At 43.5% G+C, this 15,254-nt stretch overlaps 1 protein-coding gene across 5 annotated transcripts in view; it reads left to right on the top strand.

Annotated features, from left to right (window-relative positions):
• PDGFA (platelet derived growth factor subunit A) overlaps window positions 1-11,005 on the top strand; it is a 37,336-nt gene extending 26,331 nt beyond the window's left edge. For 3 of the 5 annotated variants that reach the window (XR_010434720.1, XM_064673081.1, XM_064673075.1), the window contains 2 exons: window positions 704-877; window positions 7,633-7,746. Coding sequence is in view for 3 of the 5 variants with exons in the window: in XM_064673081.1 (XP_064529151.1) it covers window positions 704-837 (134 nt within the window). In the remaining 2 variants the exon portion in view is untranslated. Of the gene's footprint in view, window positions 1-703; window positions 878-7,632; window positions 9,473-9,780 lie in introns of those variants that run through there. The other 2 variants (XR_010434719.1, XM_064673079.1) reach the window with 2 other exon arrangements.
• The last annotated feature ends 4,249 nt before the right edge of the window (window positions 11,006-15,254 follow it).

Here is a 15,254-nt window from a genome sequence, read left to right as displayed (position 1 = left end):
ATGTGTGTTTGTGGAGAGAAAAAGATTCAGCTTTGCATTTGGAAAAATACCCATTACTGAAGACTCTTTGCTAAAGCTCTGTCCAATCCCAGCAACATTGTGACTCTGAAAGAATGGCAATGAAGCTATTCCAGAGATCTGACAGTTTCATTAAGATCAGTGGCCTCATTTATGATTTAATTTGAAAGTTTCAAATTTTATTTTGAAGTTTCAAAGCTACCTCAGATTTGCATGCTCACATTTTACTGTAAATTGAAGGAAATCATGTTTGTAGGCCCCTTCCATAGCTTTGAAAATCTTACTGAGAATGATTATCTGACCCTGTCTTGGGCTGGAAATCATGGTTGTTTTAAAACAGACACCATGTGAGGTTTTCAATGAAGTCATTTTCTTGGTGTTTCTAATACACAGCTTCTGGTACTAGCAGATCTCAGGTGAACTCATAAGAATCCCACTTAAATTTCCTTTAATTTCAAGTAACAGAGAAAAGCCTATCAGTGCTGCATTCCTCAAAAATCAGCCTATGTTTTGTATTTATTATTCAATTTAATTACTGTCTGCGTTCCCACATTTTAATAGCAAGGCATTATTCCATGTCTGAGCTTTTCTGTGCTGCTTTTTGCTGTAGCATCTCTGCGGCACAGCCTTGAACTGGTTTGTATTCATATCTCTGAAATAAAGAACTATTGTTGTCCCATTTTAGGCGAGACCGAGGCATGGAGAAAAGACTGTGCAAGGTCATACAGCAAGGCTGTGGCAGAACCAGGGATAGGACTCAGATCTGAGTGCTCATCCAGTGCCCTAAATCACACGACCATCTTCCCTTTCCAAGAATGAATCCTTGCACCCTTAGAGCTAAATACTGAAAAGATTGAGGGTAAGTCATTTTGCCTAATTACTGTGCATTGGATACATGATCAAAAGCCACTGCTGTATCATCAGAGAACGTAGTGACTGATGAAAATCCATCTTTCTGCCCATGCAATTAAGCAGCCTTTTATCCTATCATGAGCTGGTCATTTCCTTCTTCTCAAAGGAGTCAGCCTTTTGTGACTTAGAGTGAAAATTGTGCACACAGAACAAGACTCAGATTTTATGGGAATTTACAAAAATTCAGTAGACAATTTTCATTCCTTCCTTTTATGGTGTGGGTAACATTTCCTAAGGGAACTGTTTTTGTCATGGGCCCAATTTTAATTTTTTTTTTTCCCAGACCTTAACGTGGAAAAGCACTTTAGGAGATGCCTCTGTTTGCTCTTGAAACTAAGCATGCTCCTAGCTTTGGACAAACATCCCACTGACCTCAAGCAAATGGAGCAGAGTTGATGCTTTCTTATTTTTTTAAGTAGGGTGTGCCTTCCTGACACAGGATCCCAGTTGTGGGATGGGGGTCTTCATGCTCATAGAGGATTGAAGTATGTTTTAAACAACCTTAAAGTATCCAGACTAGTATATACAACTAGGAAGACAGCTGGGAGAGTTCCACTCTCTTCTGCTCCCATGGAGGCTGCCATTTTGAGCTACATATTTGTTGTTTTGGGGGAAAATACTTTCTTGGCATGAATGGATTCAGGAGTGCAGTCACTAATGCCAGTGAACCCATTTAAGATTATCTGTTTGGGTACCTCAGAGAATACAATTTGAAAACTCACAGTTGTACTGAGAACAGACAAATCTGAGATGGGAAAAAATTAATGAGAGCAAATTTCATGTGAAATTTGGCAACTTTTAGTTTAGGGGAAAAAAAATGAATGAGAAGGTAGAACAAACAAGATCAAAAGCTCTGTCGTTCTTTTTGCAGTTGTGGCATGTCACTTGTCCCTTTAGTCATTCTAAATATTTGCTGCATCAGGCTAAAGTATGTACTGAAGTAGCTCAGAGTCACTACAACATGTAAAAAGTTATGGCTGGTTCTCGTTGAACTGCTGCCTATTATCATGGCATATGACCGTGAGGTGGGGCCTGCAATCACAGTTGTAAATCAAAGAACAAGTCATAGGTTAGGTTCTGTTTTCCTTAGATATTGTCTCTAAGTTTGTTTTCTCTATGTTAGTCTCGAGTGACGTTTGGTGAGCTTTCCAAATAGGTGTAAAGTCACGAATACCTAATTCCCAACCTGAAAGTAAGGAAGTGCCAACTCTTGGTCTTGTTCACAATCAATAGGTGAAATTCTGGCAACTTCTTGGTGGTAGAATTTCTGTCAGTAAAATTTTCAGTGTCTCATTTTTCCAGTGTTAACTTCTTCCCTTAGAGGGGAATGCAATCATTATTATATTTGACTCATTAGCAGGCCATCAAATCTGACTTGGTTTGAGTTTTGAGTAACTCAGAATTTCCATTTGGACCAATACCTGTGCATGCTGGTTGTCTTCCAGGAACTTAGATAAAAACACAGAAAGAAAGGCTCACTTGTGTGCTTCAAAAGAAAAGAAGTTCACATATGAAGGCTGGAGTGGTCCCTCAAACCAGGAAATAAGGAGCCAAGTTTTATAACAAGTGTTACATGCTCATCTGCAGATCAGACTTGCTGTTTTGGCCTCTGTGTACTATCTTTGATCTTGCATAATGAAGGCAAGTGGTTTTACTGTCCATCTTTGAAACTGAGAGTAGCTGATAAGATCAGGGGTGCCAAAAAGCAGAAGCACCCAGTGATGCATTTGAGCTCTTAGTGCTCGAAATCCCCTGGGGATTTTGAAAACTTCCTGATTCTGGAAAGCAATCACAAATAAATAGAAGAAAAGCATTTTAAACACTGCTGAAAATCCCACCCTGGATTATTTGGCAGGTGAAAAAAGAATCCAAAAAAGAGACTACTTATAATGATCATTCAGTGACAAAGTAGATATTCATGGAGAATGCTCATGCTTAAATCTCTCAGCAGTTAATTATCATCTTTACAGACCATAATACTGGAATTCTTCACTTATCATCAATACTTCAGGGCTTGGATGAACTTTGAGACGCATGAAAATGAGACACTCCTTAGGCTCGTGGTAGCTCTGTGTTCTAGTAACTGATCAACCCATTACATAATTGGTCAGATCACTAACTTGCATAAATAGATATAACTCCGTTGACTTCACTGGAGGTGACAGTTACCTGAGAATTGACCCGAAACTCTTGCCACAAAGCAGATAATGGTTTCATATTTTGCTGTTTAGTGTTGTAAAAATAGACTCATTTCCTGGAGCAGTTAAAACAAGAAAACAGGGAAAAGCAATTTCCCACAGAGACTCATCCGCACTGGAATTCACCGAAGTCCCCGGATGTGAACATGTGCTGTTAGAAAACATAAAACAGCAACTTTGTTTAGGGAAGCCTCTGACCTGTCAAAAATGCAGAGCATTTCTAACCAGACTTTTCCTTGGCAATTAGTGGGTAGAATTACTCATAGAAATTGTTTTGTTTGCTCACAAGGGGAAAAGTAAGACATAAATTCAAGATAGCCCCTGTTTGACCACAAGAAAAAAGACTGTTCACAGAGGGCCTGTGGGTGAAGTGCTGAGTGGCTTCAGCTCCCTTTGGGGATGAACTCAAATTTTTTGACCTCAGTGAAGTATGAAGAGCCCCTCCAGACTTACTGGGCATCCCTAACTGTGATTTTTTTCAGCAGTTTAAGGGATTTGGCATCCAGTGTTAATTCATTTTTTATGCGACTTTCAAGAAACCTTTGTTGCCTTCAGAATGTCTCTGTTCTGAAGAGAGACTAATTTCGACCCAATGATGTGACCATACCTTCCATCTCTAGGTAGCAGCACTCAAACCTTAGGTTTGTTTTTTTGTTTGGTGTGTTTCCCAGCAGTGACTTTTCCAGTGCCCCATTCACTGCTGGAGCAGCCTGACAGTTCAGGTGGGAAGTTCCCCCCACTCCAGCCACGCATCACCTTTTCCTTAGCACTTGGGCTTTACGTGTGTTTTCTGTACAAAGGTGGTGCTGGTTTAACCTGAAGACCAGGGAAGTTTCAAGTGGCCGGATTTTGTGCTATGGGCCCTGTTCTGCTGCTGCTGAGTCTCTTGCCCAGCTGTGTGGGGCCAGAGAAGGAGGGAGAGATGCTCCAGCACTTGGAGGAAGTGGGCTGAGGGCTCTATGCTCACGTCCTTGGAAGTGAAGACATTTCTTGGTCCAGACTCACCCACGGTAAAATAATCTGCTCGGAGGTCTCCTTGGAGTCAGGAAACTACTCAAAAACTTGTTCAAGATCTGAATTCGCCTTGACTGCAATGGGTTTCCACAGCAAAAATGAGAGAAGCAATTTGTCCCAGATAGAGTGGTTCCTTCAACAGGCCATGTAGGAGTTGGACAGGTTAATGGTCAGCTTGTGTACTGTACTGATTGCCCCAAATACTGCTTTTAAATCAAATTTGAACTGTTTTTTCTGGGAGATGTTTCTCATAGATGTGCTTCAGAAGAGCTTGCCTAACAGCTTGTATCCATTTGTTGTGAAGGGCCTGCTGGCCCATCCAAAATGGTCAGCCTATGCCTGCGTGGCTAATAGGGGTTTTGGGACCTTGCAGCTGGGGTTAGCAAGTGCAAATGTTTCCCATTAGCTCCCTGCATACCCTAAGTTGTGATTCATCAAGAGAGACAGTGGAAGGCTGAACTTGAGACATGAGATGTTTCTTTGAAGTTACTCGTGCTTAAAGTTAGGCATGATCTGATCTGGCTTCCTAAGCTGAGCCCCCAACGAGCCCACTGTGCTAACACAGTGCAGTTTAGTCTTTTCCTCCTGTGCATTGACCAGTGTGATGCTGTTTCACAAGGGTTTGAAACCTTTCAGAAAACCATTCCATTGTAACAAGGGAAAACTTGAACTATTCAGTGGCTTTCTACCAGCAAGCTCAGCTACACTAAAGAGCCCATAGCAGTGCTTGCCCTCTCTGGGCCTCTTGAGGTATTTTCCTTCCTTATTTTCTTTAGCATGTTTCTTTTTTAAGTGAGAAAACTATCTTAAAATGGTACTGTAAAAAGGTGGGAAATTAGGTAGATCATATCATCTTGATTCCTTTATCTCACTTAATTAAGGAGAAGTTTGCCCATAGTGATCTGGTATTTCCTAAAACAAGCATACATGAAGAACACTTTGAGGAACTTCAAAAGAATTTTCAGGCTAGATCAGGAAAAGATAAAACCAGAAGTGGAAACTTCTAATACACTTTATAGCTCATTACTTACAGGAAGTACATTGTTACATAGGATACTAATGAATTCTGCAGGATGAGGTTTCCAAAAGAAAAATAAAATGGCACCTTCTCTATCTTAGAGGAAAGGTCTGAGGGCTTTTGCAATTATGACAGATATGCAGTGGATATGTATGGTCGTATCACCTGGATAGAGTCTATCTCTGGGAAAAGGCTATTTAGAGTTTCAAGTGTGTACACTATTGAATTTCTGCAGCAACTTCCTGGTCTACCTGTTAAAAGTGATAAAGGTAATGGTAAAAGTCTATCTTGTTTTCAGTTGCTCTGTTCTACACTCCAGAGAGCAGAAATGCTGCCCTGTGTATAGCTGGTTGTGAGCAGGGTGGCAGGAACACAAATTTGGGTGACTGAGGATGAACATGTAAAGTTGATGCTGATGTTCCCAATCAGGTAGTGAGGCAGCAAAATGGAAACAGCAAAATGGATATTCAGATTTTTCCAGTGACACTTGTCTGGGAAATTATTATTTGGCAGAGTCTTAATTAACTGAAATGAGCAAGTAATTCTAAAATCCCGATTTTGGAATCCCAAACTACTGGATTTACTGTTAGTGAGTTAATTCTGTCAGAGGTGTTGTGGTACAGGAATATTTCACATCTGTAAAGCACACAGAAATCCTAAGGATAACAGGTAACAGTTTATTACTGTCTGAAGAGTTCCCTGGTGTAAGGAGGCCCCTCGATGGTGCCTCAAGAGCTGAGGGGTTGTGCCCCAGGCTCAGCTCATGGTTTCAAGTCCAGACGTGCTGTCCCCAAGTCAGCAGCACCTGGAGCTGGGTGCACCTCTGTCACATGCAGTTATTGCACACATGCTGGTTACCTTGTGTTCTCCACCACGGGGGATATGTCCACCTGCCAGTTCCTGCATTTCACTCAGATTGTAAGGATAGCTTTCCTTTATGTATGAACATATTTTAGGTGGCAAAGCATTTCCATCAGGACTGAAGCACTTGGGCAGTGAAGCTTGAACATTTATTCCCTGTGTACAGGAAGGATATTTAAATATGGGATTAGTTGCTCTTTGTATCTTCAGGGGCCCAGATACTTCTAAACCTGTGGTCACTGGAAGGCTGTCTTGCTGAAAATCCAGAGGCTTTTGCCCTTGTGAAAGTTTCTAGTCTTGCTTGAAAGTGAGATTTGGACTCCTGAGTCTCAAAGATGCTTTTGCAAGTGTTGTGTCTGCCTTTCTGCTTTTCTATAAATCAACTTGCTTGGCCTGAACTGAGTGTTTAAATAATAAACAGCTGAAGGACAGTCTGATCACTTCTTTCTGAACGTTTCCCATGGGGAGTTCTTGGGGTCACATGGCATCTGCTCTGACCTTAAGGACCTGCTTTCTGGAGGCTTTTTTACGATGCTGACAAACCTCACATTTTAACTAGCTGTTAAATAAGCCAGTCAGTGGTAACTATTCAGGACAGGGATTAGAAGAGTATTCTTGCTAGGATACAGGATGGCTCTGTCCATGTGCTGGCCAGGGATGAAGGGCTGGAAAACTGTGTGGTGGAAGGGACTATTAATGTGATTTTCCACAACTTTCCTTGCAGCTGCATTTTTGAGAGGAGAGAGAGAGATGGCTAGGCTTGCAGTAACATGTTGTGCCGTCATAAATGCTACAGCCACCATCTGTTTCCAGCCCACGACTTGAAAGAAAACTGAGCAGTAATCTCATAATTCACATGAGCGTTTTACACTTCTGAACCCTTCCCAACCTTTGTCTAATAATGAGGGGAGTGTGTGGTGCTAAGTTTTATATTTTTTCCTGCACTTATTAGTGTTTATTTGTATGTCTCTTTCTCTTTTGTTGTTTCTGGGGTTTTTTTTCCATAAAAAAAAATTTCACTGGGAGGAAAATCAGACCAGTTCCACGGACAAAAGAAACATAATGAAGGCAAAATCCCAATTCCATTGATCTTGCTGACAGAATTCTCCAGGAGGAGGTGCATTTAATATTCCTCACTGTGTCTGCCTTATTTACTTGTTGATTAAAAGAAAGACAGGAGAAAGTGAAGAGGCAGGTTGCTGAACTGCCCTTTCCCTGCAGAAACAGAGCTGCTAGAATAGCTGGACATGTGCATTTTAAACCCAAACCCTCAGAGAGGATGGTAATGGTAGGTTGGATTTTAATGAAAACAAATTCTTCTGCTAATCTTTGCTTGGGGCTGGCCCTCCACAGGATTAAGGATACCACCTGCTGTGCCAAAGACATGCTCAGGTTCGAGGCTGCTGGTGGGTGGGAAGAACACAAACATCTGAGAGCGACTCTGGTGAGCAATCGCAGTCTGTCCTGTTGTAGTGCCCTCAGGGAAGCCAAAGAGTTGAGATCATTTAGTTGATGGAAATACTGCTCCCCTCCAGCCTGCAAAGCAAGGATAGCATCATTAAGGATTTCTTTTTGGCTGTTCTGCAAATTCAAGGGCTGCTCTTTCTCTAGGCCTCCTCTCGTCCTTGGACCCAGTTTGCACATCTCCTCCAGCCACAGCCAGACTGGCTGAATGAACTCCTGCTCTCCTTTGGCCTTAGGAACAATGGCTTTCATCATCCCCACCAGACTGCACTTTAAGGATGAAAGGGCTTCTCATTTCATATATCCTACTGCTGCTAGAACTATAAATCATCAATGGACTGAATTTATAGCCAACTGCTACTGCAAGTGAGTGAAATTTATTTTGTGTTGTCATATGTATGGTCAAACTGTCCAAGAAGTTGCCAAACAAAGAATTGAGCTGCTGATGGGCAACCCACTCAATCTATTCTCATTTTATTTAAAAATAATAAATAGCTATCAATCAAAAGAACTTATTTTGACATGTGCTACCTGTTGGGTGATCCTCAGTATGTCTGGGATGTGTCCATAAATGGAAGAAAACTGCCAGCTGTTGCCAGGTCCAGCAGATATTACATGGATTTCCACCAAAAAAAGGTTTGTGGGCTCACTAGGTTTGGGGACAGGTTAAGGACCATCTCCTTTTTTAGCACAACTTGCTGTTCTGAGAGATTTTTTGCTCAGGTAGCAGGTGTGCACAGAGGCCACATCCAGCCACACTGACCTCTGCTTGAATCAATGGCAAATCTGCATTGACCTGTATACAGCAGTGGTCCTTCTTCTGTCTCACAGTTTGATGGCAGGTGGATTTTTTGTGGATCTTTGGGGTCTGGAAAGCTGGCCTGTGTCTATTTTGGTGCCTTGTGATGGTGACGAGCTAAAAAGGAGATAGTAGAAACTCTTCAAGTTGCAGGGGTCTGAATCATGCATTTCTGTATGATTTTCTTACAGAGTGAACAAGCCTGAAAGGTCATTTTTGTGTTTTACCCAGGCTCATTAATTATAGCTCGGGGTGTTGGGAGCTGCCTTTCCCTGCTTGCTCCTGTTGTCCTGCCCGATTCATTCCCTGCAGCCTCCCACCCCCTTGTCTGTGGTTTATGGCCACATCTGGAGTGTCTCCCTGCACACGTGCTGGTAGGAGCCTCCACCCTGCCAGCACACACATTGTGGCTTTTTGGTGTCCGTGGAGTTCTAAGCATCTTTCCCCACACTTGTTTTTGCGTGAGAGGGAAAGAGAGAAGGGGCACGGGAAGGGCAGTGGCAGAGAAGGCCTCTGACATGAAATTCCCAGGAACAGGATTTGCACATTTTATGAGCGTTCAGATGGAAATGCAACGGAGCTGAATTATTCCTCCTTAATCCTGCTTTCTCACTTTTCTCCCAGCAGCCTCTTCCCCTCCAGTTTAGGTAATACAGAAGCTTATAAACAAATCCCCCCGCGTGAAAAATAGCAAAGCCAGGGGAAAAAAAAGGACCTGGGTTAGGGCTGTGATGGATAGACAGGTGGAAGGCAGGCACCAGAAGGGAGGATGAATGGTAAAAGCCTTTGATGGAAACACTAAAGAGCTATTGAAAATCCAAAGGGTAGGGGGAGGGAGGAGAAAGAATAGCAGGAGGAGGGAAAGCAAGGCAGCCGTGCCCCCGTCCCCCCGCCCTCTTTCTCAGGATGTTGAAAGTATTTGTCCTTCATTACAAAATGATTGAACTGCCGCCAGGCCAGGCCACCCTTCCAGCCATTGCACTGGGAAACTGGCACTTCTGAAAGCCTCGTCGCCTCTCAAATTTTATAGCTTTCCCTTTTTGTGGGAGTTTTTGTGTTGTGCTGTTTGCAGGATTGTTTTCAGATTTGCCGCATATCAAAGAAACTATATTTTGTTGCTCTGACGAACACAGAATCCAGGTAATGAAAAGAAGAATTTAAAAAATAAAGGCCCATTTTTTATCAGAATACCCAGCTGTCTGCCTTTCATTGAGTCAGAATTTCATACATTTGGTATTCACTGTGTGAATTTGGTTTACCTCTAGTGCTTTTTGAAGGAGGAATTTCATGCTGTAAGTAAAGCTTCTACTTTACTAATGTCTCTATTTGCACAAAAGTGATGCCTATTCTTCACAGTCAGAGTAGTGAGTATGATCTTGTTGTATCATAATTAAAATAGTTTTTGCATCAGGTACCCATAGACAACAGTGGAAAAAAAATAATCGTTTCCATTTTCAAAATGATCCCTGAAGTTCTACAATGTCTTTATCCTGCAGGATCTACAGATGGGAATAACTATTGAAGATCTGCATACGAGACTGTTCCTGCTGCCAGAGGCTGTATTTTTATCATGTATTTATATGTGTATGTATTTATATAAGCCTGATGCTTGGAAAGGACTTCAGCCATGTGTTTTCTCAAGAATTAGATTTGGGTGTCTGTAGACGCAGCCTCCACCCAGGCTCTTGTTAAACAGGGGAGGACCCAGGGCCATGGTGTGTCCCTGATGACAGTCACGAGCCATCCCTGTCAGAGAGGAGCTTGTGGTGCCCTGGCCAGGTGGATGATCAGGGCTGTCCCTGGGCAAGTGCCCACTCTGCATGTGGGGTGGGTGCATCGCCCCCACCGCAGCCCCAAGGGTGCTTCTCCAAGTACACTGTGCAGACAGTCAGCTGTCTGTTGCCTCCAAGATTAGATCCTGGGATTAGGTCTCTGATGGGCTGGCTGTGACATATAATTAAAATAGTCCTACAAGAGCAGAGAGGCAATGTGCCACCCATACACAGCTGAGTACTAGGGGGCTGTGCTTCCTCACAGACCCACCACAGCTGAAAACAAATCTCTCCACTACCATAATTTACAATAGCAATTTCCATCTAAACATCTCCAGTGCCTGGTTATGTTCATTATTGTTTGCAGAGAGAGAGGTAACACTGCCTTTATCCCCACTTCCAAAAGAGGAGAAAGGGTAAGTGGTTCGCTCAAGGTTAGATGGGGAGTCACTGGAGATGGTGCTCCAGTTTCCTGCCTTCAAAGGAATTTGCTGCAGTGACCAAAGCAAACAGTCCCTGCTGTTACCACGCCGGACTGTGGCGTGTCATTCGCACTTTGTATCTGAGATGCTGTGTCTGGGTAGGTATCACTGTCCCCGTGAACTAACTCTTAGTTCTGGAGCGTGGGTGAACACTTGTCATCATGCCAGGATGACACAAAGTCTAGAAATTATGATGGCAATTCAGGTCATGGGATAACGGGGGAAAAATGCTGTCTCACAAGTGTCCCTGTCTGGTGTCACCGCTGGCAATTATTTAAGCTGCAGGACATGGCTGTGGCAAAGATCAGGTTGTAGCTGATATGAATCATGCCTTGCAATAACACTTTCCTTCTTACATTGTGAAAATTACAGCGGTATGGGAAGTCAGGGAAAATGGGATTTCCCTGGAGGTTAAAGATTTTCCTTTAATCAGCTTTCATAATGTTAATTAAACGTTTGGAACAATGGTTCAGTCCCGGGATCCGCCCGCTCTTGCATAACCATCTCACAATACCGTTTTCACTTTCATGTTTATTTGCCAGCATGATTCAAAGTGAGAGCTGAGCAAGATCGCCGCACCAAGGAGCTATTTGGGATTTGGGAAAACTCACCTCCCTCTCTTCCCTCACCTAGAGAGAGAAGACCCCAACTCTACCCTCCCAAGGAGGAGCAGCCCAGAGGGATCAGAGCACTTTGTCTGTCATCATCACCCCATCTGCAAAGGGGGCTAATAAAAACTTACTGGTATTTTGAGGCTGGTACATATAAATATATACCCACCCATATGGAGAAAAGGGTGTGTTTATAGAGATCAGTACATGGATAGATCTATTCCGGGTAGGTAAGATAGATTACAGTGCCACTTGTTCCCTGAATTTTTCACTCTCTCTGTAGCGTAGTTGCTATGTGCCCATGGGACCCATCGTCTCTGGTCCTTTGAGCAGTGGGCTTAATATAACCCAGTCTCATATCACACACACATGGAGCATTCTGGGGAAGATAAAATTTGGGGAATGGTTCACAGGCAGGGGATGACACCGATTACCCCAGAGACCACACACCATGGGAATGGGAGTTGTGCCGGGCATGTTTCCTGGGCCTCTTGGTGCCAGACTGGGACGTCTTTCCTTGTGGTCTGAGATGTGTCAGTGTGTCCCAGAGCTGATCTAGTGATGTGCTCGGAGCACCCACCAGCCACACACGTGCAGGGGGTGCACATGCATCCAGAGCCACAGCCTGGCCACTTTGTTCTTCAAGTTAGAGAAGACCTTTTTCAAAAATAAGGTATTAAAACGTACAAATGTCAGACACTATCAGAAAAGAAAAAATGAACCTTTTATATTTTAGGTCAAAGTGTTATCTAGCTCAAGATTTCTAAATATGTGCAAAATGCAGTTTCTGCAGAAGGACCATTAATCAGTCACTGGAAGAACTGCCTTTTCTGCCTTTTTTTAAGCTGCAAAGATGAAAACAGAATGCAGTGAGTGCCGGGGCAGCTCCATTTTCCCATTGTGCGGATGGCGGGTCTTGGAGCAGGAGGGCACCTTTATCCATGAGGGCTCCTGCTTCCCTAGCAACGTGTTAACATCTCTGCAAAAGCTGTTTAAATACACTGAGCCGCTTGCCATGCAAGCTCTACATGGCAGTTTCCCTGTTGACACACGCTTTTGTCTGCTCAGAGGAGGTGCTCTGTAAACACCAGCGTTAGACAGTTTTTATGTTACTTATTTCTGATTCATTGGTTCTAAATTAGTAGCTCGGAGGCACATACCTTTTGTACAGGCAGGGAAAGGGATTGCCTCTTCTCCCCACCTTTGGAAACTTTGACCTGCTAAGATCACAAACTGTAGGAAATCTCAGAGGCGAAGTCCCAGGTAACACCAGCAGTAAAAGCTCGGAGTAAACAGATTAGGTGTGTTTGAAAAACGCTTTAAGGGAGCTTGGACTATCTGGCTCAGTTTCCATATACCACAAGCAAGATTAATTTCAAGGCTGATTTTGATGGCATGAAGCCTTCCTCCTTAATATAGAAATTGGCTGTGTAATTTATATATATAGATATATATTTATCTTTTTTCCTGTTTGGCAGTGCAGGACACGAGGAATCGAAACTTCTTCTCCACACCCCTTTGATTAGCACAGGAGTGGCAGGAGGAATTTTTTTTCTCTTAGTCATTCTGGGCAACCTTTGAGCCCAGCTTTTCCACCCTGTTCCCATTAGGAAGCGGCAGAGGCCACACGAGTGAGTTCCTGGCCAGCTGGGAGCTGTCAGCTGCCTTCAAAGCCTTGGCCAGCCCTTCTGTGATAAATCTGTGGCAAGGTGTGTATGGTATCAGCCCCGTATCCCACACAGTTCCTGTCCCAACAGTGATGAAATTTCTAAAAAAATTAGAGTACAAAAGGGGTAAACCTATTTCTTGAACTTATAAGTCATTTTATGGAGCAGTCAAGGGTGTTAAGGTTGGGTCTTACTCATGTTCAACCGAGGGCTGCTGGCTGTAGGTTTTACCACCCTTTCACAGGAGTGGGGTGGCAAAACCCTGAAAGCTGAGCTGGTCCCTCCCGAATCCTCCCTTGCGGATGGCAAAGGACATTGTTAATCTACACAAAAAAGAAATGCAGAATCCTGTCTATATATTTTGGGCTGAGAAAAATGAAAATTTTGTTGTCAGTCTGGCTTGGCATCACCTTTCCAATTCTCTTTTGTTTGGTCTCTCTGTGATTCATCTCTCCATTTCACTTCTCTTTTGTTTGCTCCATAATTGCTGGCTTAACCTGGAGGCATGAGGCTTCCTTGTGGAAACATCACCAGGCTGTCAGTCAGCCACGGAGAGGTGGTACAGCTGGTACAGTCCATCCTCCCTCTCAGGAGTGAGTGAATCATCCCTTGAATATGCAATATCATCCAGGACAGGAGCCAGGATTCTCAACAGGCACATGAATTCCAGCATCTCTGGAAACATTATTTCCACATTTTGGGCAGACTAAGAGACAGTAAGTAAATAAGCAAGCTGTGGCATTTACAATCGCTGTAGTTTTATTTAAAGTGACTGCCTGTGCTCTAAATGCTTGTGTGGGTATTAAAAATACAAAGAGAAAAGCGTGTATCCTTGATCTGATACTGCCCAAGGCAGCTTCACGGCATGGCCCATTTAATGCCATTGAGCAGTCCATTGAACAGTTAAGAACCCACCAGAAACAGTAACTGCCTGCTTTGCTCCTGAAAACTCACATGAACTGACACATCCCAAACCCTCTCTGTTGCTGGCCTCTGGATTTCTCCTTTGAAACAGTGTCTGTGCTGGCTCTTGGTCCTGCATGGAGTTGTTGCCCATCACCCTCGGACAGAAGCAGCAAAGGGCACACAGGCTCCTTCCCTCAGCTGGGATCTTGTTCAAAGGTGTCTCCTCTCCAAGGAAAAGGCCAATTTCCCGTGATTGCTCCTGGGCTGTGGGTGGAATGTATCTGGAGAATTAGGGAATATTCACTGCATCATCAGGTAGCCCATGACACAGCATTTTACATCAACTGGTTTTCCTGAGCTCTCGTGTGCTCTGCTCATGAATTCAATAAAGCTGCCCCAGAATGCATATACAATTAGGTTTCACTGCTGAATGTGTGAGAGAGATACAATGGGAAAGGAACACTGCTCTGACTGAGCTGGAAAATACTGGTCAGGAGGGCTATGATATGGTTTTCCCTACTCTGTTAGTATTACCAATAGCTAAGACTTTTTCTGCTTTGCTTTTGTGACAAGGTTATAGTTATGTGTTAACCTTCATCAGTCCTTCCGACGATAACAGTGAAACCAAAGTACCATTAAAATTATCTTCCTATATGTTTAAACCACTCTGGCACTTTTCCAGGCAGTATTTGTGCCCCTGTTTATGCCGCAGACCCTGGTGACCCTGGAATACTTTTATTTACGACAGCATAAGCATCATTTCCATGGCAACATGCTTTTCAAGCTGCAGATTGAAGATTGCAATTTCCTGAGCAATAGAAGAAGCAATGGTGGATTTTTTTTTTTCCTAATCAGCTAGTAGCAACTTTCATGTGCAAAACGACCAGCCACGACAAATCATTTAAAAGCTACATTATCATCAAGGCAATTTGAAAGCTCAGCATGGTTAGCCTAAAAATAAAAGAGAGTTAGATCCAGTTGTTTAATGGAAATGAAGATTGTGTGATGATATCCTCACTGCTACTCCAGTAAATTGGCTTCAACGTGCTCTGCAATGCTGCCTAATGAGGAGCAGAGCAGTTCCCTTCACTGGAATGACACATTATTTACAGGAAGGCTAGGACATAGTTATGATCCTATATGGTTTCAGACAGTGCTTTCCCATATTGGAGGAGACGACAAAGCCTGTTTGAAAACAGCCCAAGCTATCAACAAAGGAATGTTATTAGCAGATATGCTGGTGAGCGGCTCATGTGAAGCTGCACTCAGTGCTTTCTGCCTTCAGAGAGCTCTGGGGTGGAGCTGGTCCCCGAGACAGAACGGCCGCCTGTGCACACACAGATGCCAGCACAGCCCTGCCCGGTGCTGTGAACAGAAACACAGAGCTGAGTCTTTGGGGAAGCATCATTTGGCAGTGCCACAGCATTGCTTCCCTCCCCCAGATCAGTTTTCAACAGTGGTTAGGCATTGTCACTCCACAAATAGGGATGCTATAAGGGGCAGAAAGATGCAATGATGTGCCCCAGTTTGCC

This window comes from Pseudopipra pipra, chromosome 16, assembly GCF_036250125.1.
Source record: "Pseudopipra pipra isolate bDixPip1 chromosome 16, bDixPip1.hap1, whole genome shotgun sequence".
Lineage (NCBI taxonomy): Eukaryota > Metazoa > Chordata > Aves > Passeriformes > Pipridae > Pseudopipra > Pseudopipra pipra.
The sequence above is the reverse complement of the archived record's forward strand: the minus strand, read 5'-3'. Positions and strand labels throughout refer to the sequence as shown.